General features: G+C 40.9%; 1 protein-coding gene across 1 annotated transcript; it reads left to right on the plus strand.

Annotated features, from left to right (window-relative positions):
• Nucleotides 1-914: 914 nt before the first annotated feature.
• Nucleotides 915-4910, plus strand: LOC107762417 (uncharacterized). Its single transcript, XM_016580774.2, has 3 exons — nt 915-2170; nt 3191-3733; nt 4567-4910. The coding sequence occupies exons 1-3, from the start codon at nt 1259-1261 to the stop codon at nt 4666-4668; spliced, it is 1557 nt and encodes a 518-aa protein (XP_016436260.1). The 5' UTR covers nt 915-1258; the 3' UTR covers nt 4669-4910.
• The last annotated feature ends 17062 nt before the right edge of the window (nt 4911-21972 follow it).

Raw genomic sequence — 21972 nt, forward strand, 5'->3', positions numbered from 1 at the left:
ATGCAATTGTTGCCGCAAACAGGAGGCAGACGCCATTAACAATACTAAAATTATTATTGCATTTACATTTTATGCAAACATGTGATGAGGCAAGTGTTGCGCCTAACAGAATAAGGCAGAGAATCATTAACTTAACTCTGATTTTCAGTATGTGCAGCCCTGGCACAACAGTCCAAAGAATTAACTTACATTTTTTTATATTATAAAATTGTATTAACTATTTCATCTCTCATTTATATTAAAAGTCTAAAGTCAAATTCAACCCCGGTCGCTAACCCCAAAAGAGGTTAAAAGAAGAAGTCTTCTCCAAGTATCTATGTGCTAATTTGAAATACTACTACCATACTTCGTCCCATTAAACATACATTCTCTTAATTGATTTAATACAATCTCTTTTTGGTTTATTTTTTATATAATTATAATAAAATAACTTTATATGACATTTACAAATTTAAAAAATACAAATTCAACTAATTGTTCCAAGTTTAAGCTTAACCGATAATGTTATTAAATGATTTCTCAATAACTCCTTTAATAATTTTTCTTTCACAACTCGTGCCAAAACCAAGTCAGATTAACATTCCAAATATTATTTATTTTTAACCACTGGTAATAGCCAAATATGCACAGGTAATTATGAGTAAGTCCTTTTTCCTCGCATCAGCCAAATCACCGACGCAATGGACCAATACTCAGTACTACGTGTCTTCAATACACGCTTTTGAGTACCTAAGCTTAAGATGTCAGTCTCTCTCTCACACATACAGACACACAATTCCTGTGAGAGAGATAGAGACATAATTAACTCTCTGACAAAAAAATGCAATTTACATATTTAGTACACACCAATTAATTTACAAAACCATCATTTGTCAATTTTTAATTATAAAAAACATCGTATTTATGAAATGGAATGATGATGAAACTTAACCAACAGCTCTCCGCCATAAGTGTATTGCTCTTCTCCATAGCGGCAAATTGCAAAACCCCAATGCATGCCGCCTTTCTTAAAACCTACATTGCATTTTCCATTCTTCTCCTTTCCTTTTTATTTACATTTTTTTTGTTAAATATTCAGCAGATCTAACAATATTTCTAAAATGCCGTAAAAAATCATTCCCAAAGTAACAAAACTAGCTGAGATTTTGGCTTAAAAAAGATCCTTATTCCTTTCCTAGCTAACTGTCTTCACCACTATAGCATTTTACCTTCTAAAGCTTGACGAATATTTTGCTCTTTTTTTTTTTGGGTTGAAAAAATGACAATGAAACTGACCCAGAAAGAAAAAGATTCAGAAAAAATACTTTGGGATCAAATGAGAAGTTCTACTGTTACACCTTTTTCGATTATTGCTTTGCCTAAACTCATGGTATGGCTTATACTTTTTGTATCAGCTACTTATGTTGTTTACACTCTTAAGCTTCTTTCCTCTTCTCCACCTTGTAACGACGACGTTTTCACCCACAGCAGCACTAATATTTTACCAATTATTCACTCACAAATCAATTCCAATGACTCGGTTGTTGTGGAGAAAGCAAGATTTTTACAAGAAAAGAAAGTGGAGAAAACTGAATTAGAGCATGTAGTTTTTGGCATTGCAGCTTCAGCCAAGCTATGGAACAAGAGGAAAGAATATATTAAGCTATGGTGGAAACCCGAGAAGAAAATGAGAGGGATCGTTTGGTTAGATAATTCAGTAAAAATGTTGAAAAATGAAACTGATTCACTGCCTGAAGTGAGAATTTCAGGTGACACTTCACATTATGCCTATAATAACCGGCAGGGGCATCGGTCGGCGATTCGAATATCGAGGATTGTTTCAGAGACATTAAGGTTAGGGATGGAAAATGTGAGGTGGTTTGTAATGGGTGATGACGACACTGTATTTGTAACGGATAATTTGTTGAGAATATTGAATAAGTATGATCATAATCAATATTATTATATAGGGAGTTTGAGTGAGAGTCATTTGCAGAATATATATTTCTCTTATAGTATGGCATATGGGGGTGGTGGATTTGCAATTAGTTATCCTTTGGCAAAAGCTCTTGATAAAATGCAAGATAGGTGTATTCAAAGGTATCCTGGACTTTATGGTTCTGATGATAGAATGCAAGCTTGTATGGCTGAACTCGGTGTCCCACTCACCAAAGAACTCGGTTTTCACCAGGTTAGTCTGCTTTCTTCCTTCTATTAAAAAAAAAGGGGGGCCTATGCGTGGGTCCCGGAAAGGGCCGGACTAGTCTATTGTACGCAGCCTTACCATGCCCTACTTTTCTGCTTCCACATATTGAATACGTGACCTCCTGGTCATATGACACTCCTGGTCATATGGCAGCAACCGATTATGCCAAGGCTCCCCTCGCTTTCTTCCTTCTATATTATGTTAATTTTACCTTTCTTTTTATTGCATTGATTATCCATAATTGGTTTTTAATACGGGAGGAAGAATATAATAATAGTTGTTACTTGATAATGTAGAACTTGTTGGTTTCTTGAATTTGGCCAGCTATTTCTGTAAAGCTTAATACTTTAGCCTACTTATTTTAACAATGCGAGTTGTTTGTGAATAACAATGGGATGAACTACTCTTTTGCCAAAAGGGTAGTCCTAGAGGCATGGAATATTTTATACCATTGCAGCATTGCCCTTTTATCCAAAGAAGTGTTAATCGAGCTAAAGCGTTTTAAAGATAATTTTTTTTTATCTAAGCTCATACCAAAAAAGAAAACAGAGGAGTCTGTTTCATATCAGATTTCAACTAATTGGTTGTCGTGAGATAATGGTTTTTAGAATGTGTTTTTTTTTTCTCCTTGAGTATTCAGGTAGAATTGTCCTGTTAATATATTTACACAAATGATTTAAATTCTAGAATTAATGATGTGGAATGTGATTCGTTCATTGGATCAGTGTGAGTGCTGCTAGCTCTGATTGTATGTTTGATTAACGGCATAATGGAGTATCCATTCGACTGCCTGATGCGAGTATACATGAACTCTTGCGATGAATATGGTAGATTTTATATATTCTTTTTTACTGCATTTTGGTATTTGCACATGCTTGTTGAAGAAGTGACTGTGAACTGTAGCTTAGTTATGGTTACATATTTAAACAATGTCTATTTTTTCAGTCATGAAAGACTGTTCCATTCAATCTGACTAAAATTTGTTGTTGGTGGATGGGAATGCAGTACGATGTGTACGGGAACTTATTTGGGTTGCTAGCATCACATCCTGTAGCACCATTGGTATCGTTGCACCATCTTGATGTGGTGGAGCCAATCTTTCCCAATGTGACTCAAGTGAAGGCTTTGAAGCAGCTTACAGTTCCAATGAAACTCGACTCAGCTGGTATTATGCAGCAATCCATTTGCTATGACAAAGTTAATAGTTGGACTATTTCAGTGTCGTGGGGATTTGCAGTACAAATATTTCGTGGAGTTCTGTCTCCCCGTGAAATAGAAATGCCATCAAGGACTTTCTTAAACTGGTATAGAAGAGCAGATTACAAAGCATATGCTTTTAACACAAGGCCAGTTATGCGTAACCCGTGTCAAAAGCCTTTTGTATTTTACATGTCAAGCGCAAAAATGGATTCTTCAGGCAACCAGACTATGAGTCAGTATACTCGTCATCGAGTTCCTCATCCGCTATGCAGATGGAAAATGGCAAACCCTGCCGATGTTGAGAGAATACAAGTTTACAAGAAGCCAGACCCCCACCTATGGGATAGGGTAAGTCCATCCTTATCGTGCATTTGATTTATTTGGCTTCATATATAATCATCTAAGTAGGAGAGCCTTGGCATAACTGGTAAAATTGTTGTCATCGAGCTGTGGAAACAGGCTCTTGTAGAAATGCAGGGTAAGGCTGCGTACAATAGACCCTTGTGGTCCGGTACTTCCCGGATCCCACGCATAGCGGGAGCTTAGTGCACCGGGCTGTCATTTTATATATAGTCGTCAATAACTGTTTTTTTACCATGGTTTTGCATATAGCTAAACTAATTTTTTCATTAGAGGTTACATGTGATTTGACTGAGCTCTTGCAATGAGCATAACTGTGTTTGGAATGATATCTTAGTCCTGTAAAGGGTTGATGTCACGACCCGGATTTTCCACCCTCGGGAGTCGTAATGGTGCCTACTAGTGAAAGCTAGGTAAGCCGATTATTCCAATTGTTTAACCCTTTTCATTTTAAATGCCTTAACAGTTGTAAATTAACATTTTATAAACAACGAAAATATTAAAGCAGAAGAATGAAATGTAACAATTGTTAAGGGATTTAAAATGAAAAGGGTTAAACAATTGGAATATAATCGGCTTGCCTAGCTTTTACTAGTAGGCGCCATCACAACTTTCGAGGGTGGGAAATCCGGGTCGTGACAGTTGATTTGAATTGATATATTATCTTGGTTTTCAAAAAATATGTTTTCTTAATAAGCTAACTGAACAAAACCAATAGGAGCATTGGTAAGGCATTGGCAAATGGCAAAAATTTATTACCATTGTTTTATTTAGAGGGCACTTGATTTCTACATATAATGACTGGTATTACTGTTGAACAGTCTCCAAGGAGGAATTGTTGCAGAGTTTTAAGCTCAAAGAAGAAAAGCATGGTGGTGGATGTGGGTGTCTGTAGGGAAGATGAAGTCAGTGAAGTATTATGATGCATAATGTGTCAGCCCATCCTATTATTCTATCTTCTGCTGCCCAATTTACTGTCACCTGTATTTCTTCATTAATTTATTGAACTTATTTTCTTGGATTTCCAAGTTCCACTTATAGCCACTTGGGGAAAAAAATTAGCTATTGTAAAATGTCTTAGCTGCATACTTGACATTCCTAAGTGAGGTTAGTATAGCATAGAATTCTGTAATTTTTTAATAATATTAATCCCTTTTCTTGGGTTCCAAGAGTCTTCGTTTCTTACTGGCCATGGCTACTGTGTAATCGTCCAGCCAACTAATGATAATGCTTGCTTTGGGCATAGGCTCACACGGCTTTAAAATACGTTACTAGAATATAAGGCTTGTTTACTTATATACCTAGCAGTTCTCCCGTGTTTTATTGATGTGGGGTTCACTTAGAGCGTCACATACACCCCCTTAGGGACTCAGCGTCCTCGCTGAGGTTTGCCCCTCCACCGTTCAATGTTGCATGCGGAGTGGCTCTGGTACCCTATGTAACAATCTAGCCCACTAGCGATATTGTCCAATTTAGGCCAAGGCTCGCACGGCTTTAAAATACGCCACTAGGATCTAAGATTGGTTTATTTATAAACCCACTGTTTACTTATTTGTCACAAACTGCCTCTGCTTTTCTTTGGGTAAGTTAATGTGCATCGCTAAAATTGAAGAATGTGAAGTTTATATTATAGTGGTGTGCATGCATGTGTTATAATTGGATTCTTGAAAGAATACTTAGGTAACAAGAACCTTTTCAACATAGCGTACGCCACGGACAAAGCTAATTTAAGAAGCATTACTTGGGTTATGTAGCAAGATAAAAGGCATATGTCATGCTAAATGATGTTAAAGATGATGTTAAAATGCAAAGTTTAGTTGAATACTATATTAAGCACTTCCAACTAGGAAATGTTTACATTAGTTTACAAGAAGCTTCCATGTGATATTAAAGTACTCAAAAGTGCTTCTTTACTTGTCTTCTTTCCTTTCTTAAGATTTCAATAAGCTACTTTACAACTTTTGTTGTTGTACTTTATGGTAATAACAACAAACTTAGTATAGGCTCAAGTTCTCGGGAAGGTAGTGTGTACACAAACCTTAACTCTACTTAGAAAATAGAGAAGTTGTTCTCGATAAATCCTCGGGTCAAGGAAAGACAAGCTACTTTATGGCAAAAGATAAAAAAAAGATTTTAAATAAAGTATTTGGGTAGTGTGGAAGGGAACTATGAAACTGTAATTATAGGTATGTATAGTGATTTCTGCCATCCTTTCGGAAAAGGTACTTTTTACAGATCTAGACTTTATTGTTAGATCTAGCTTTGTCGCAAACAAAATTGTGGCAATATTGGTCCCTACGTCCTAAATGTATATCTTAAGATGATCACTTTCCTTCCTCATCTGGTTTCAATACTTTATGTTTATATAATATGGAGCATATTGTTTAGTACTAAAATATAGTTTATGTTTCAATGAGAAGAGGTGAGTGTTGAATATGACTTTGATAAACATAAATGGAACGTCTCGATCAAAATGAAGTTGCGGGGACACTATTCCCGAGTCCGGAATCAAAATGTGATTCTTTTGGACAAGTAGCACCTTAATAGGTGTAAAAAAAAAGATGACATTTTTATATATAGCGCCCAAATACTGGGCGTTATACATTAACATTAATTGTGCCATTAATGTATAGCGTCCAGTATTTGGGCGCTATACATAGAAAGCTGACACTAACAGATATAACGCCCAAATACCCGACGCTATACCCTTTTTTTAAAAAACGAGTCGTCTTCTTCAAGACGACCATTCTGCTTCTTCTTCCTCAATATTTTATATCTTCTTCTTCTTGGTCCCCCACTCCCATACTCGCTGCCCCACTATTTTTTAAAAAAAATTTTGGGTCCCCCGTCATATAAAAGGTGAAGAACGTAGGTTCCACATTCGAGTAGAGCTTCATATTATTGTTGATTCATACTTCCGGGGTCAAAATTTCAATCTATTTGCTTTCCGAAAATTCTAAATCGAGGTATTTCAGTTTATTTTAAGTTGAAACTTTTATAATAATGCATATTATTTGATTTGTATGTGTTCTATTTCGGTTTGTGTTTTTTTTCGAAATTAGTATGTTAAATTTATCCGGATTTAATATTAGTGTTTTATAAAAAATATAAATTTATCAAATAAATTTGTCTGTTAATATCCTGATTTATATATATGTGTTTTCATGTCGTGTGTTTTATATGCAATTAAATTTATTTGTTGTTTATGTTTAGTTTATATTATTTTTTAGCGTAGTAAAATCTAGACCTTTTTTGCGTAGTAAAATGTAGACCCTTTTAGCGTAGTAAAATTTAGAGCCTTGTAGCGTAGTAATGTGTAGTATTTTAGCTTAGAATTCCTTTTGTTTAAGTATCGTATACTGGTAGTTGAAAATGCAAATTTTGTACAATTAAGTTAATAATTGTATCAACACACATAATTACTAATGTTAATTTGGTGTCATTGGTCCTCAAAACGACACTTTGGACTCGTACACTCTTCATATAGGGGGGGTCTCTCTTCAAATTAGGTCCTTCCTCTTCATCCTGCGCATCACCATCCTAACGAGGAAAGGGTGACTCGTCACCGGATTCATCGGCATTGTTATCGTAATCACTGTTCTGTTCCTCACCCTGTGCATCTGCCAGATCCCGATGTAATACGTCGTTTTCGGGCAATTGAGTGAGTACGGGTGGTTCAACTTGCTCGTTTTCACTACACAACCAACAAAAATATAAGCTACTGAATTAATAAATGCTTTCCATATGGCTATATCACTTCACTTACAAGTAGTAATTTGATGAAATTCCATGATGGATGTTTTCAATTAGGTGATGACTACTGGATGAGCTACTTGTAAAATTCATATCCGGCCGGTACCCCCTATTAAATATATGAGCGTTAATACAAATTCAATATACCAAAAATATACATAATTAACACAAATGAAAATTGAAGTTTACCACTCGTCTTGTGAATTATGAAAAGCAGGGTATAAATTATTTTCTCGTTGCTCATTCGCCGGCGGTGATAAGTTTAAATCAAGGAAAACTCTTTCATCCAGAACCTGTTCGGCAAAAACTGCTCCAGAATAACCACCCGATGACTGGGGGTTATCTCTACAACGCACAACCTCGTTTTTTGGAACGTCTTCGGCCTTCACGTACATCTCCAACATTGTGATTACAAGAAATTCCCGGCATTCATCCGGAGTCCTCAGAAAATCACTCAAAGTTTCATCATCATCGATGTTAAACTCCGAGTAAAAAGCAACCCCTTGCGGAGTGACGAAATACGGATATCTTCCGAATACTTTAAGTATCATTGAACATTTCCTCACACTCATATTTTTTTACATAACAACGATATTAATTTATCGTACTCCATTGTATGTGGCAATTTAACATGACACTGAGCAGGTAAACTGTAGCCCACGGAGTTATTCTCCATCAAACCTCACCCCCCTCAATATAATGAAACTCTTATTCTACGCTATTCAGACATAATGAAAAAATGCTGGAGAATTTAACAACAATAAACGTTTCAACAAGAGTATGGAAATGGCTAGCCGGGAAATTTCTACGCTATACACCTTTTGAATGAATTTCTATACAATCCTAAACTCTTTATATAGGAAATGGCTAGTCGGGAATTTTTTTTTTATATATAGCGCCCAAAAAGTGGGCACTATACGCTTTTGAATTATTAAAGTCAGGAATTATTGGTGGGGCTAGGAAAAAGGTGTATAGCGCCCAAATACCGGAAGCTATACATAAAGTTTTATGTATAACATTCAGTATTTGGGCGCTATACCTGTTAGTGTCAACTTTCTATGTATAGCGCTCAAATACTGAGCGCTATACATTAACGACATAGTTAATGTTAATGTATAGCGCTCAGTATTTGGGCGCTATATATAAAAATGTCATTTTTTTACACCTATTAAAGTACTATTTATCCAAAATTCCGGACTCCACTATTCCCTCTCCTTGACCCCATTTGGTTGTTGGAAAATGTAACAACTCTGCTTATTTTATTGCTGTCATAGTAATGGATTCGTGTAGGTTCCAAGAGCAGGGTCCTGTTTTCTTTCTACTTTTTTTTAATGGGGTACGGGCAATGACAGATTTAGAATTTCGAGTAAAATCTGTGTGTTCAGAGGACCTAATAGCTTTTGCCCCTAACCTTGTATATACAGTAAGAAATTTATCCAATATTTATAAATATTTAATTATGAACTTAATTATTATTGTATTTTGTTTTGAGGTCTATGTGAGAACCCACAAAATTAAGATATTGGATCACCTCTGGGGTCTTCATTTTTCCAATTCTGCTTTGCATGGGTGAAATATTGCAATTGTCACTGTGGAATTCTGAAATTACATTTTTTCTAATTTTTTCCTTTTCCTTATTAGTTTGCTTGCCAGTTTGCATTAGTATGGGGGTATGGTAGGTTACTGGCCACTGCTGTTGGCCTATGTGATACTGGAAAAGTTTTGCTTATGGAGTTAATAGTGAGGGTCAAAGTTTGACATTCATTTCAATAATTTATGTGGTAGAATGATTTATTTAATTGCACATAAAGTCAAATAAGTGATCTGCGTTAGGTTAAATTAGTTGAGTGATTTTGTTGTTTGTCAATTATCTGGAGAGTGACAACTATTTCTCCAACGATATGGAACCTAAAACCAAAGTAAAGATGCTAGTGTTTGACCAAAAGATGTTAAACCCTTCGTTTAAACCAATTTTATGGTTAGAAGAAGGGTGAATCTCAGTTAAGAATAATAAAATCTGGATCAAGTGATAAAGGAAATAAGCAAAATGAATGATGCTAGCTAATATGTTGGAATCAATTAAATGCTCATTAATGCAACAACTCGAATGTATAGTCAATCTAAATGAATGCGGCCCGGCGCAGGAAGAAAATAAGTATGAGATGATTGTAGAATCTTTGGATCTTATCAATATCGTATAACGATATATGTTTGGGTTGTGTAATCAATGAACAAGGCTGCTCTTGTATTTACTCTCAGGTGAATCTTTTACAAAGTGTTCTTTTGTCTTTTTCCTCAATCCCTTTTCCTTTACCAACTCTTCCTATTTATAAGGAATAATCCCCCATGAAACCTAGAAAGTACAATCATAAAGAATATCCGAAAAATATCTTCTTACTGTCTCCTACTAAGTTTGCACTGCCGATGACATCTTATTTCGAGTGACCGCTCTTAGTCGTCGTCCTTCACCACAACGACCATCAGACGTTGCATCATGATAACCTCGTTCCTCGTCCTATTCGGTGACTATCATAGTTGCCAAATTTGGACCCATACAGTTAGTCCCTCTGCTTGTTGAAGTCGTGGCCATGTATGTCCTCGATAAGCGGACATCGTCTATACCCGTGGAGAAATTTGGCCGTTTGAATTAGACCGGTTTGACCAGTAAAGAAAGAGCAGTGCGTTCCATGTGTCCTGGATGGTGCAGCTTATCGGGAAGTGACGTCACTCCCACGTGCGTCATCATTGCGCGTCTTCCCGAGATAGAGACTGATTGGTTGTCGCTTTGGTTTTGGTGCCATGGGCAGCCTTCCGCTTCAATTCTAGCGCCACCCAACCCTATAAATAGGTGAAAGTTTTGTTTTTTCAAGAACTTTTAGCTATTTCTTCTCTTGTGTATGTATTGTCTCCTTCAGTCATCTCTTCTTGGGTCTTCAGCTTTGCTTTCGTGATTTCTCCTCTCATTTTTTCCATTCATCATTTTTTGCTTTAAGTCTTAACCACATACCTTCTACCATCAAGATACCTAGAACGCATCAGTCACACGAAGAGATTTCTGATGCCACCCCGTTATCCATGGCACCTCCTTCTGGTGGTGAAGATATGGCGACGGACGAGGGGGACAACTTTCCCATCGTGGAGGACATACTTCCGAGAAATTCTATGTCTCGAAATGATTTTCACAAAGAACCTGCCTCTTCCCCCGCTCCGGTGGTTTCTGAGACTGAGCAGGCTCATATAGATAGCCTTGAGTCTACGTACAACATTCCTCCCCATGTTGAGATGGTTCCGGCTGGGAGGGACCTCGTGGAGGTCCATAGATCGGGATATTGTGCCTTTTACGTATATCCCTTTGTGATCGTCCACACCCTCCCTCTTCTTCCGTTGGTGGAGGAATTCTATCGGTTCTACGAGGTCTGCCCTGTGCAACTATCTCCGTATATGTATAAGATTTTTCTAGTACTTATGAGGTATGCGATTTTGCGGGGTGTGAAGTTGTCCTTCATCACCTTTTACATTTGTTTTCCCCGAGTTTTCATAGGGGCACTATAATACACTTGAGGCATAGTGGGACCAGGGGACTGGTGGTCAGGACGGACAACCGGGCAAGCCGTAAATTTTAGCACAAATACATCTTCATTAGAACCGAGCACTTGGTATCGGACCCTGCTGAATTCCAAGAGCGGTAGAACCATAACCGTAAGTGTTAGTACACGTTGTTTACTTTCGTTATTTTCAATTTGGTACTTATATGTAAATTTCGTGTGTAGCTGTGAGGATTAAGCCTCGTCCCATTGTCAGTATCGAGGATGGTAGCCCATGTACTACCTCACGTGGCAAGGACTCGAGATTGGCCCGCTTTCCTCAAACGCTTTAGGCCGAAGGTTCCATCCAGTAAGTGTTCCCTTTATTTTGACCTTTGGCTGTTTGTTGTCGTTTGTTGATGCGACATATTTGTGATGATAGATCATAGGGCATCCAAGAAGAAGGCTCCAGTCTCGGCCTTTCGCCAGGCTGTCGCGTCGGCAGGGATGCAGTTTACCCTAGCCGAGTCTGCCGAGGAGGCCGTGCTCAATCCGTACCGGCTAGAGACTCTTCTCGTGGTGTCGTTGTGTGGTAAGATATCTCCTCTCGACCCGTCTATCACCTCACAGATTAGCCTTCTAACGGGGATGAATCTCTGACGAGGAAGAGGAGGAGGGTAGAGCTTGGGAAGGCTGTCACCTCCGATACTGGAAAGAACAGAACTGATGCTGCAAGGGCGGTGTCTTTGCATTGGTCAAGCACATGTGCTATTCTTATGGAGGACTCTATTTTGGTAGGGAGGTCTCCCTTGATCGAAGGAATATATCAAGGGGGATCTGTACAATCTGTCGAGGGTGGTGCATCGTCTGCCATCGGAGGAGGCGGAGTTGAGCATGTTGGGGATGACGGTTCAGGTTCGTATGTCGACCCAGAAGATGTGCGAGCCTATTTGGAACGGCATACTCACGTAGAGGTGAGGACAGAAGGCCCTGATCGACACATAGTCATCCTTGTGGATTATGATTTGTTGGCGAACTGCGAGCAGGCAGCATCGGCGTTTTCCCCTCTATGCGCTTCTTCCGAGAGTGCGACACTTTAGGCAATGAGCGACGTAAAGCTATCACGGGGTGTATCTAGCATGGCTTCACGAGTAAATATTTCTCTTTTCTTTTCATTTTTGGATTTATTTTGTGTCCTTAACCCACTCTTTGTTTTGAACATGCTTTGCATACTAGACCCTCATTAGAGATCGAGTGTGAATGTAGGAATAGGTGGAGGACGGCCGTTTTTGGGAAGGTGTACTCTAAATATAAGGAGTACCGCACAAAACATCATTCGTTGGCCGATCTCTTCACTTAGGACAGCGACTTTCAGCTATTCCGTGACGGGCTCAAGCAAAAAGAGAAATAGTTGGCGCAGAAAACTGAAGAGTTGAAGGAACGATACGAAGACCTGATGAGGGTCATTGCCCGATGCAGTGAACTTGAGTTGGCTCTTAAGGCCAAAGAAGATAAACTTGAGATGAGTAAGGGGTGATAGCTGAGAACGCCGACCTTCAAGTGCGGAATGCCGCCTTAATGGCTAAGCTTGACAGGAGGGCCGCGGAGGCCGTTGACCTTAGGGGTGAGTTGAGCGCTAAGGCTGATGGATTGGCCCATCCTGAAAGGGATAGGATGGCTGCCATCTCGGAGGTAGTGGCTTTGGAAAAGGACCTTCATGTTTGTAGATCGTAGCAGGACAAGGAGGCGGAGGCGTCTGCGCTCGAAACAGTGAGGTTTGAGGGACGTATTCGAGATCTGGAGGAGGATTTGTCTATGTTAAACGATCAAGTTGTCGCTTTAAAAGCGGAGGATGTGCGATGGCAGTTGCAACCCTTTACCTCTCACGCTTCGGCCGACCCTGTCATGCTACGAGATTTATATAAGATATGGGTTCATGCCGAAGCTCAACTTGATGTGTATAAGTTTCTTCGTGCCAACAAGAAAGTATCTGAGGTAGAACTTCAAGAGGTGCGTATTAAAGCACGTGTCACTCGTGAGGAGTGTTGTTACGACCCCGGCATGCCTGGCGGAGACGATGTCGATTATGATGATGCGGACAAGGTCGCCTCTGATTCTTGGTACAATGAGAAGTATGCCACGGGGGGCGATGTGGCGTAGGATTTGGTTGTATTTATTTTTGTTTTGCTATTTTTATGGGGGCATCCTTGAGCCCTTTGTAAAAAACTTTTGTAATATATTAGCTGTAATAGAGCGGTTACTTTTTATTGTATGCCTCTGAATTGTTATCTTGTTGTGTTTTCTTGGTTGCGGGGGTGCCCTAGTCTCTCCAGCCTCGCGTGATGTTTTATCGTTGTCCGGACAACGTCGGATGTCAATTAATCTATGTGTCGTCGACTATTGAATGATTTGAGCAAGGTCGAGCTCTTGACTTTGGCTACGACCTTTGCTGTAAGGGTGTTATTTCGAGTAAATGTCAAAATGTTTACCCGTCGTGGTTTGAGCGGTATCAAACTCTTTTCTATGGAGACGGCCTTAGCTGTAGGGGTGTTATTTCGAGTTAATGTCGAAATGTTAACCCGTCGTGGTTTGAGCGGTATCGAACTCTTTTCTTTGGAGACGACCTTAGCCGTAGGGGTGTTATTTCGAGTTAATCTTGAAATGTTAACCCGTCGTGGTTCGAGCAGTATTGAACTCTTTTCTTTGGTGATGGCCTTAGCCATAGGGGTGTTATTTAGATTTAATGTCGAAATGTTAACCTGTCATGTTTCGAGCGGTATCGAACTCTTTTCTTTGGCAACGACCTTAATTGTAGGGGTGTTATTTCGAGTTAATGTCGAAATGTTAACCCGTCGTAGTTCGAGCGAGGTCAAACTCTTCTTTTTGAACGGAGATCGATGGAGAGTGAAATTTTGAGCGAAATGTTGTTTTATTTCATTTATTGGAGTATTGTACATGTCAATTTCATACATATTGGAGAAGTTTTCTTGTATCTAGTCCCTTCATTGTTCGGCCTGGAGACACCATCGGCAGGCGGGGCGATGAATTATACTTTGAACTTCGAGACGTCCCCCTCATCGCCTCGTTAAAAACCTCCCCGGGAAAACCCAGTTGGGATAAAACCCAGGTGAGGGAAAAGAGTACGACTCCGGCGGCGTCCTTTTTTAGAAGTGGAAGTATTTGAGGTGGGCGACATTCCAGTTGTTCTGTAGTAGTTTTCCCTCCATTGTTTCTAGTTGGAATGCCCCTTTGCTTGCCGCCGCTGTAATTTTATACGGTCCGTCCCAGTTGGTTCCCAATTTTCCTTCTTTTGGGTTTTTGGCCGCTTTTGTTTTGGCCTTGAAGGACGTAGTGTCCGACTTTGAGCGAACGTATTTTGGCTTTCTTGTTGTGGTACCTTTCCGCTTGTTGTTTTTGGGCTGCCATTCTTACATGAGCCATATCTCTCCGTTCCTCTACTTCGTCGAGGTCCTGTATTCTGCTTTCGTCGTTGCTTGGTCCACTTTCATTGGAGTATCATAGGCTAGGTTCTCTGACTTCAACGGGTATAACGATGTCAGTCACGTAGACTAATGAATATGGTGTTTCGCCTGTACTAGTCTTTGGTGTGGTGTGATAGGCCCATAATACCTCTGGTAGCAGTTCCGTCCATAGCCCTTTGGCATCGTCGAGTTTCTTCTTTAGTATATTCAATATTGTTTTGTTGGAGGATTCCGCTTGACCGTTGCTAGCTGAATGATATGGCGTGGAGAGTATTCGCTTGATGCACCACTTGTCGAAGAACTCGATCGTCTTTTTTCTGATGAACTGAGGTCCATTATTGCAACTGATTTCTCTGGGGATGCCGAAACGACATATGATATTTTTCCATATGAAGGTGATGACTTCCTGTTCGCGTATTTAGGCGAACGCACCTGCCTCCACCCACTTGGAAAAGTAGTCAGTTAAAACTAAAAGAAAGTGTGTCTTACCTCGACCTGCCGGGAGGGGTCTAACGATGTCCATTCCTCATTTGATGAACGTCCATGGCAAAGTGACGGAGTGCAGGAGTTCGCCCGCTTGGTGTATCATTGGTGCGTACTTTTGGCATTGCTCACACTTCTTGACATAATTCGTTGCTTCCTTTTTCATAGTGGGCCAGTAGTATCCTGCCCGAATGAGGCATCTGACGAGGGATCGGTTGCCTGTGTGGGCACCGCAGTGACCTTCATGTACTTCTTCGAGAACACGCCTTGTTTGATTTGGTCCTAGGCATTTAGCCAAAGGGCCGCTGAATGTCCTTTTGTAAAGGTCATTGTTTATGAGGTTGTACCTGCCTTCCTGTATTCGAAGCTTTTTGGCTTCCTTTTTGTCTTGCAGGAGTGTTCCTTCCTACAAATATGTCATGATATGGTTGTGCCAATCCCAAGTTAAATTTATATAATGCACCTCTACTTGGTCTATTGACGAGTGGAAGAGGGTGACCACGTTCTCCTTGATGATATTTTTGGTAGCTGCTTCTAGTTTGGCGAGGCCATCTACTTCGATGTTTTGCGCCCGCGGTATCTGATCGAGTCGACATTCATCGAATTCTGGCAGCAGCTTATGGATTTCTGTGCGGTATTTATGTAGACTTTGTTCCTTGATTTGGAAAGTCCCAGTAACTTGATTAACGACGAGTTGTGAGTGCATTTGAGGATGACTCGTCGTGTACCATATTTGAGGGACAGTTTCAATCCTACAATTATGGCCTCATACTTGGCCTCATTGTTAGTCATATCGGGGCAACGTATGGATTGACAAATTACTTTGCCTGTAGGGACTTCCAGTACGAGTCCCAGTCCAGATCGTGACGCATTAGATGCGCCATCTGTATAGAGGACCCAGAGGTCGGATTGCCCAGGGGAGGTGAGAAGCGCTTCTTGCTCAACCTCAGGCAATATTTTGGCATTGAAGTCAACCACGAAATCAGCAAGTACCTGCGATTTTATCGCTGTTCGCGGCTGATAGGTGATATCATGCTCGCTTAATTCTATGGCCCATTTGGCCAATCTTCCCAACAGCTCGGGCTTATGTAAGATGCTTCTCAGGGGAAAAGTCGTCACCACCGATATGGGGTGACATTGAAAATATGGTATGAACTTTTGTGAAGCTACGACCAACGCCAGATCCAGTTTCTCGAGGTGGAGGTACCTCATTTCGACGTCAATCAAGGTTTTGCTAATATAATAAATCGGGGATTATGTACCTTTGTTTTCGCAAACCAGGACTGCGCTTACTGCGACCTCTGAGATGGCCAAGTAGATCAGAAGGCATTCGCCGGGGTCCGCTTTAGCGAGTAGTGGCGGTGAGGACAAGTACAGTTTTAGTTTTCTCAAGGCCTCGATGCGATCTGAATTCCACTGAAGCCCGTTATCCTTCCTCAGCACGTTAAAGAATTTATGGCATCTGTCGAACGACCACGAGATAAACCTTGACAGGGCGGCTATCCGGCCCATCAATTTTTGCACTTGTTTTTTGCTGGTCAGTATTTCGGGTATTCCTTCGATGGCTTTGACCTAGTCTAGATTGACCTTGATGCCTCTCTGTGATACCAAGAAACCGAGGAATTTGCTTGAGGTTACACCGAAGGCGCATTTTTTGGGATTTAAATTCATTTCATACCGCCTTAATATGCTGAAGGCCTAGGTGGTCAATGTGGTCCTCTTTCCTTTTGGATTTGACCAACATATCGTCGATGTAAACCTCTATCGTCTTGTCGAGTTTGTCTTTAAACATTTTGGTGACTAACCTTTGGTATGTTGCCCCCACATTCTTTAATACGAACGGCATGACTCTGTAGCAGTATGTTCCCTAGTGGGTGATGAAAGTGGTTTATTCATGGTCTTCCTCCTCTGTGATAATTTGGTTGTAACCCGAATACGCATCCAAAAATCTTAGCAGTTTGTGCCCTACTATTGCATCGATGAGTTGGTCGATATGGGGCAGTGGAAAAGAGTCTTTTGGGCATGCCTTATTAAGGTCCGTGAAATCAACGCACATCCACCATTTTCCGTTCTTCTATTTACCATGACCATTTTCGCGACCCCTTGGGGATATTTTGATTCTCGGATAGAGCCACTGACAAGTAGCTTATCGACATCAGTGCTAACGACCTCATTTATTGCGGCATTGAATTTTCTCCTTATCTGTCGCATCGGTGGATATAGCGGGTCGATGTTCAGCCTATGCGTAGCGATGTCTTTCGGAATGCCTGGCTCTCTGTGGATTCGATCCCGATCTTCTCGGGTAAAAGCTGCATCGACCGCTCTTTCCATTATGTAGTGGTGTAGGGTTGGACTCGATCACTTTTTGGTGCCATTGCCGGGGAGCTAACGGTTTTGGCTATCTATCTAAATAGTTTTGTGTCTTGTTTTTCTTTCCTTCCGTGGTACTAATTTGTGTGTGTCGAAACTTCATGTTCAAAATGGCGAACAATAACAATGACCCTCTTGGAAATGCTATTCCGGGAAGGAGGGAGATGCCAATATAGATGATGAGGTACCTATAGTGCCTCAAGCTCAAAGGAGAGGCTGTCAGGCCAATGATTATGTTCCAGAACCTCCCCTGCCACCTCCAAGAGTGGCTCCTCGGGTGCTTCCAAACCAAGGATATACTAGTGCAATTGTTCCACCCCGGATCCGGGCGGGCAATTTCCAAATTACAAATGTGATGTTGACTTTGTTGGAGCAGCGAGGGTATTTCACAGGTGCTCCCCCTATCAGAATGCTTACAAACATCTTAAAGGTTTCGTGGATACCTATTGGGGAAGCAAGCAAACAAATGTGTTAGAGGATGCACTTTGGTTAAGATTGTTCCCTTTTTCACTTAGAGGTAAAGCTTTGGACTGGCTTGAAAGGCTTCCTAACCATTCCATCACCACTTGGGATGAGTTGGCGGACAAGTTTATAGCAAAGTTTTTCTCGTCGGGGCATATGGCGACTTTGAGAGATGAGATTTTGGCCTTCAAACAAGAACCTAATGAACCACTTCATGAGATCTGGGAGAGATATCGGATCAATATGACCAAGGTAGTGGTGGTTTCAATCAAGATGAGGGTTATGATGAGCAAAATGAAGAAGTGCAATATGTGAACAATAACCAAGGACAAAGGGGCAATGCTCCTAACCAATAACAACAATGGAGATCCCAATGAAATTGAGGGAATCAAAACCATCAAGGCAATAGCAACTAGGGGGACAACAATCAAAATTGGGGCAACCAGAACAATCGGGGTAACTGGAGTAGCAACAACAACAATTGGGGAGGAAACAACAACCAAGGGGGTTGGAACAATGGCAATCAAGGGAATCGAGGGAAAGGCTTTCAAAGGCCTCTGATGTATCAACAACCAAACAACCCACCTCCATTTCAGTACTAAGGTCCTAGCTCAAACAATGTGATGGGGAGGATCGAGATGATGTTTGAACAAATAATGAAGAAGAACGCCGACTCCGATGCCCAGTTGGTATCCCACACTACTTCAATTCGGAATTTGGAGGTTCAACTTGGCAAGATTTCACAATCCTTGAATACTCTCCCTAAGAGGGCTCTACCTAGTGATACGGTAGTAAACCCGAGAGGTGGGAACAACATCGGGCACACAATGACGGTGATTACTAGAAGTGGTTGAGGTGGTGATGCGAATACCTCCAAGCAAAAGGACATTGTGAGTGATGAGATTCAAGTGCCAGGTGATGATGTTCCTTTAGTTGATGAGAAAGTGAGAGAAGAGAATGTGCATGCGGAAGTGAGGATTGATGTTCATGATAATAAGGTGGAGACCCAAGATGATGTGAACCCGTCTAGGAAACACGTAATAGACATACCGGAAACGGTAGTGCCCAAGGATAAGGCTCCCTTGCCAAGGCCTCCTCCACCTTACTTTCAAAGGATTGTGAAGCTAAAGAATTAGAACCAATTTAGAAAATTTATTGTCATGATGAAGAGCTTATCAATCAATGTTCCTTTGGTGGAAGATCTTGAGCAAATGCTAGGTTACGCCAAGTTCATGAAAGACTTAGTGACAAAAAAGAGAACCATGGACTGTAAGACCATCAAAATGACTCACCAAGTAAGTGCAATTGTGCACTCGATGGCTCCAAAGCTTCAAGATCCTGCTGCTTTCACCATCCCATGTACCGTTGGGAGCGCTAATTTTGCAAAGGCATTGTGCGATTTGGGTACAAGTATCAATTTGATGCCTTACTCCGTGTTAAAAACTTTGGGTATTGGGCAACCGAGGGCTACTTCAATGAGGTTGCAAATGGCGGATAGAACTATGAAGAGGCCGCTTGGTAGATGATGTTCTTTTTCGGGCGGACAAGTTTATTTTGCCCTCTAATTTTGTGATCTTGGATTATGAGGTTTATTATGAGGTTCCGATCATATTGGGAAGGCCTTAATGGATGTGGAAGTAGGGGAACTCACCTTCCGGGTGGATTATGAAAAAGTGGTCTTTCATGTTTGCAAGTGAATGAAGCAGCCCAACAACACTGAAGTGTACTCTTTCATGGATCTTGTCACGGCAGTGATAGTTGATGATACTAGTGCAATGATCAATGTGGAGGACCCTCTAGAAGCGGTATTGTTGAACCTTGATGTAAATGAGGATGAAGTCGTGTGGAGTGTGTCAATGCTTTACATGGAATGGGCTCTTACTCTTTTGAGCCTCGGAAGCTCTCTTTAGATCTTGAGAATAGGAAGACTCCACCAACAAAGCCCTCAATCGAGGAACCTCCCGTGTTGGACTTGAAGTCGTTGCCTCCACACCTCAGGTATGAATTCTTAGGCCCTAGTTCAACTTTGCTAGTTATTCTTTCCTCTTGTCTTACTAACATGCAGGTAGATGCCACATTGGTGGTGCACCAAAAATGGAAGAAGGCAATTGGATGGACTTTAGCTGATATCCGGGGAATAAGCCCCGCCTTTTGTATGCACAAGATTATTCTTAAGGAAGATGCCAAGCCCTCCGTGGAACATCAGAGGAGGTTGAATGAGGCTATCCAAGAAGTTGTGAAAAAAGAGGTGATCAAGTGGTTGGATGCAGGGGTTGTGTACCCCATCTCGGATAGTTCTTAGACTTCACCAGTGCAATGTGTGCCGAAGAAGGGTGGTATGATTGTGGTTACCAATGTGCAAAATGAGTTGATTCCCACCAGGACTGTTACCGGATAGAGGGTGTGCATGGACTACCGCAAGCTGAATGAAGTGACCCGCAAGGATCACTTTCCATTATCTTTTCTTAACCAGATGCTAGATAGACTTTAATCTAAGTACAACCACATTTTGATTGCTCTGGAAGATCAGGAGAAAACCACATTCACGTGTCCGTATGGTACCTTTGCCTTTTCTAAGATGCTATTTGGGTTGTGTAATGCATCGGCTACATTCCAGCGGTGTATGATAGCCATATTTACCGACATGGTGGAGAACATTTTGGAGGTGTTCATGGATGACTTCAGTGTTGTGGGTGACTCATTTGATAAATGTTTGAAGAATCTTGACAAGGTGTTGGCCCGGTGTGAAGAGACCAATCTTGTGCTTAGCTGGAAAAAATGCCACTTTATGGTCGAGGAGGGCATTGTCCTCGGCCATAAGATCTCAAAGCAAGGCATCGAGGTGGATAAGGCTAAAGTTGAAGTGATCTCAAAGCTTCCTCTTACTACTTCAGTCAAGGGGGTTAGAATTTTTCTTGGGCATGCGGGGTTCTATCGAAGATTTATCAAAGACTTTTCTAAGGTAGTGAATCCCTTGTGCAAGTTATTGGAAAAAGATGCCAAGTTCGTGTTCAATGAAGAATATATGAAGGCTTTTGAACTCCTCAAATACAAATTGACAACCACGCCCATTATTACCGCACCCAATTGGAGCTTACCTTTTGAGCTCATGTGTGACGCAAATGATGTTGCGGTAGGAGCGATTTTGGGTCAAAGAGTGAATAAGATGTTTCACCCGGTGTATTATGCAAGCAAAACAATGAATAATGCTCAAGTGAACTACACGGTGATGGAAAAAGAGTTGTTGGCTATTGTGTTCGCAATGGAGAAGTTTAGGCCTTATCTCATGGGTGCCAAGGTGATAGTTTATACCGACCATGCCGCACTCTGCTACTTGATGACGAAGAAGGACTCCAAAGCTCAGTTGATGAGATGGGTCTTATTGTTTAAAGAGTTTGATTTGGATATTGTGGACCGGAAATTGTGTGAAAACCAAGTGGCGGGCCACTTGTACCGCTTGGAAGAGGAGGGGAGGCCCCGTGATGTCCTCAAGATTAATGATTCATTCCCTGATGAGCAACTCCTCTCTATGTCTGTGAATAGTATGCCATGGTTTGTGAATATTGCCAATTTCCTTGTAAACGATATTGTTCCGTATGAGCTCTCTTCTAACCAAAGGAAGAAGCTTAAACGGGATAGCTTGGACTACTACTGGGATGAGTCGTACTTGTTCAAAATTTGTAATGATGGTATGATCCAGAGATGTGTACCGGACAATGAGCAATTAAGTATTCTAGATGCTTGTCATTCCTCTCCCTACAGTGGTCATCATGGTGGGGCGAGGGCAGCTTCAAAGGTGTTAAGTTGTGGTTTTTACTAGCCCACATTGTACAAAGATGCAAGTGAACTAGTGAAGAAATGTGATGAATGTCAAAGAGCGGGTGGAATTTCAATGAAGGATGAGATGCCTCTCACCACTATTCTCGAGGTTGACATATTTGATGTGTGGGGCATTGATTTCATAGGTCCATTTGTAAGCTCTTGTGGCAACATGTATATTCTTGTGGTCGTTGATTATGTTTCAAAGTAGGTTGAGGCCGTGGCTTTACCCAACAATGAGGCCCGGAGTGTTGTGTCCTTTCTCAAGAAGAGTATCTTTACTCGGTTTGGCACTCCTAGAGCAATCATTAGTGATGGAGGGTCTCATTTTGCA

Source organism: Nicotiana tabacum, chromosome 20, assembly GCF_000715075.1.
Source record: "Nicotiana tabacum cultivar K326 chromosome 20, ASM71507v2, whole genome shotgun sequence".
Lineage (NCBI taxonomy): Eukaryota > Viridiplantae > Streptophyta > Magnoliopsida > Solanales > Solanaceae > Nicotiana > Nicotiana tabacum.

What these genes read in the sequence shown, in the direction of transcription:
- LOC107762417 (XM_016580774.2), top strand. Translation starts at nt 1,259, where the DNA reads ATGACAATGAAACTGACCCAGAAAGAAAAAGATTCAGAAAAAATACTT. An exon ending in AAGAACTCGGTTTTCACCAG is followed by an intron (nt 2,171 to 3,190) that starts GTTAGTCTGCTT and finishes ATGGGAATGCAG; the next exon opens with TACGATGTGTACGGGAACTT. An exon ending in ACCCCCACCTATGGGATAGG is followed by an intron (nt 3,734 to 4,566) that starts GTAAGTCCATCC and finishes ACTGTTGAACAG; the next exon opens with TCTCCAAGGAGGAATTGTTG.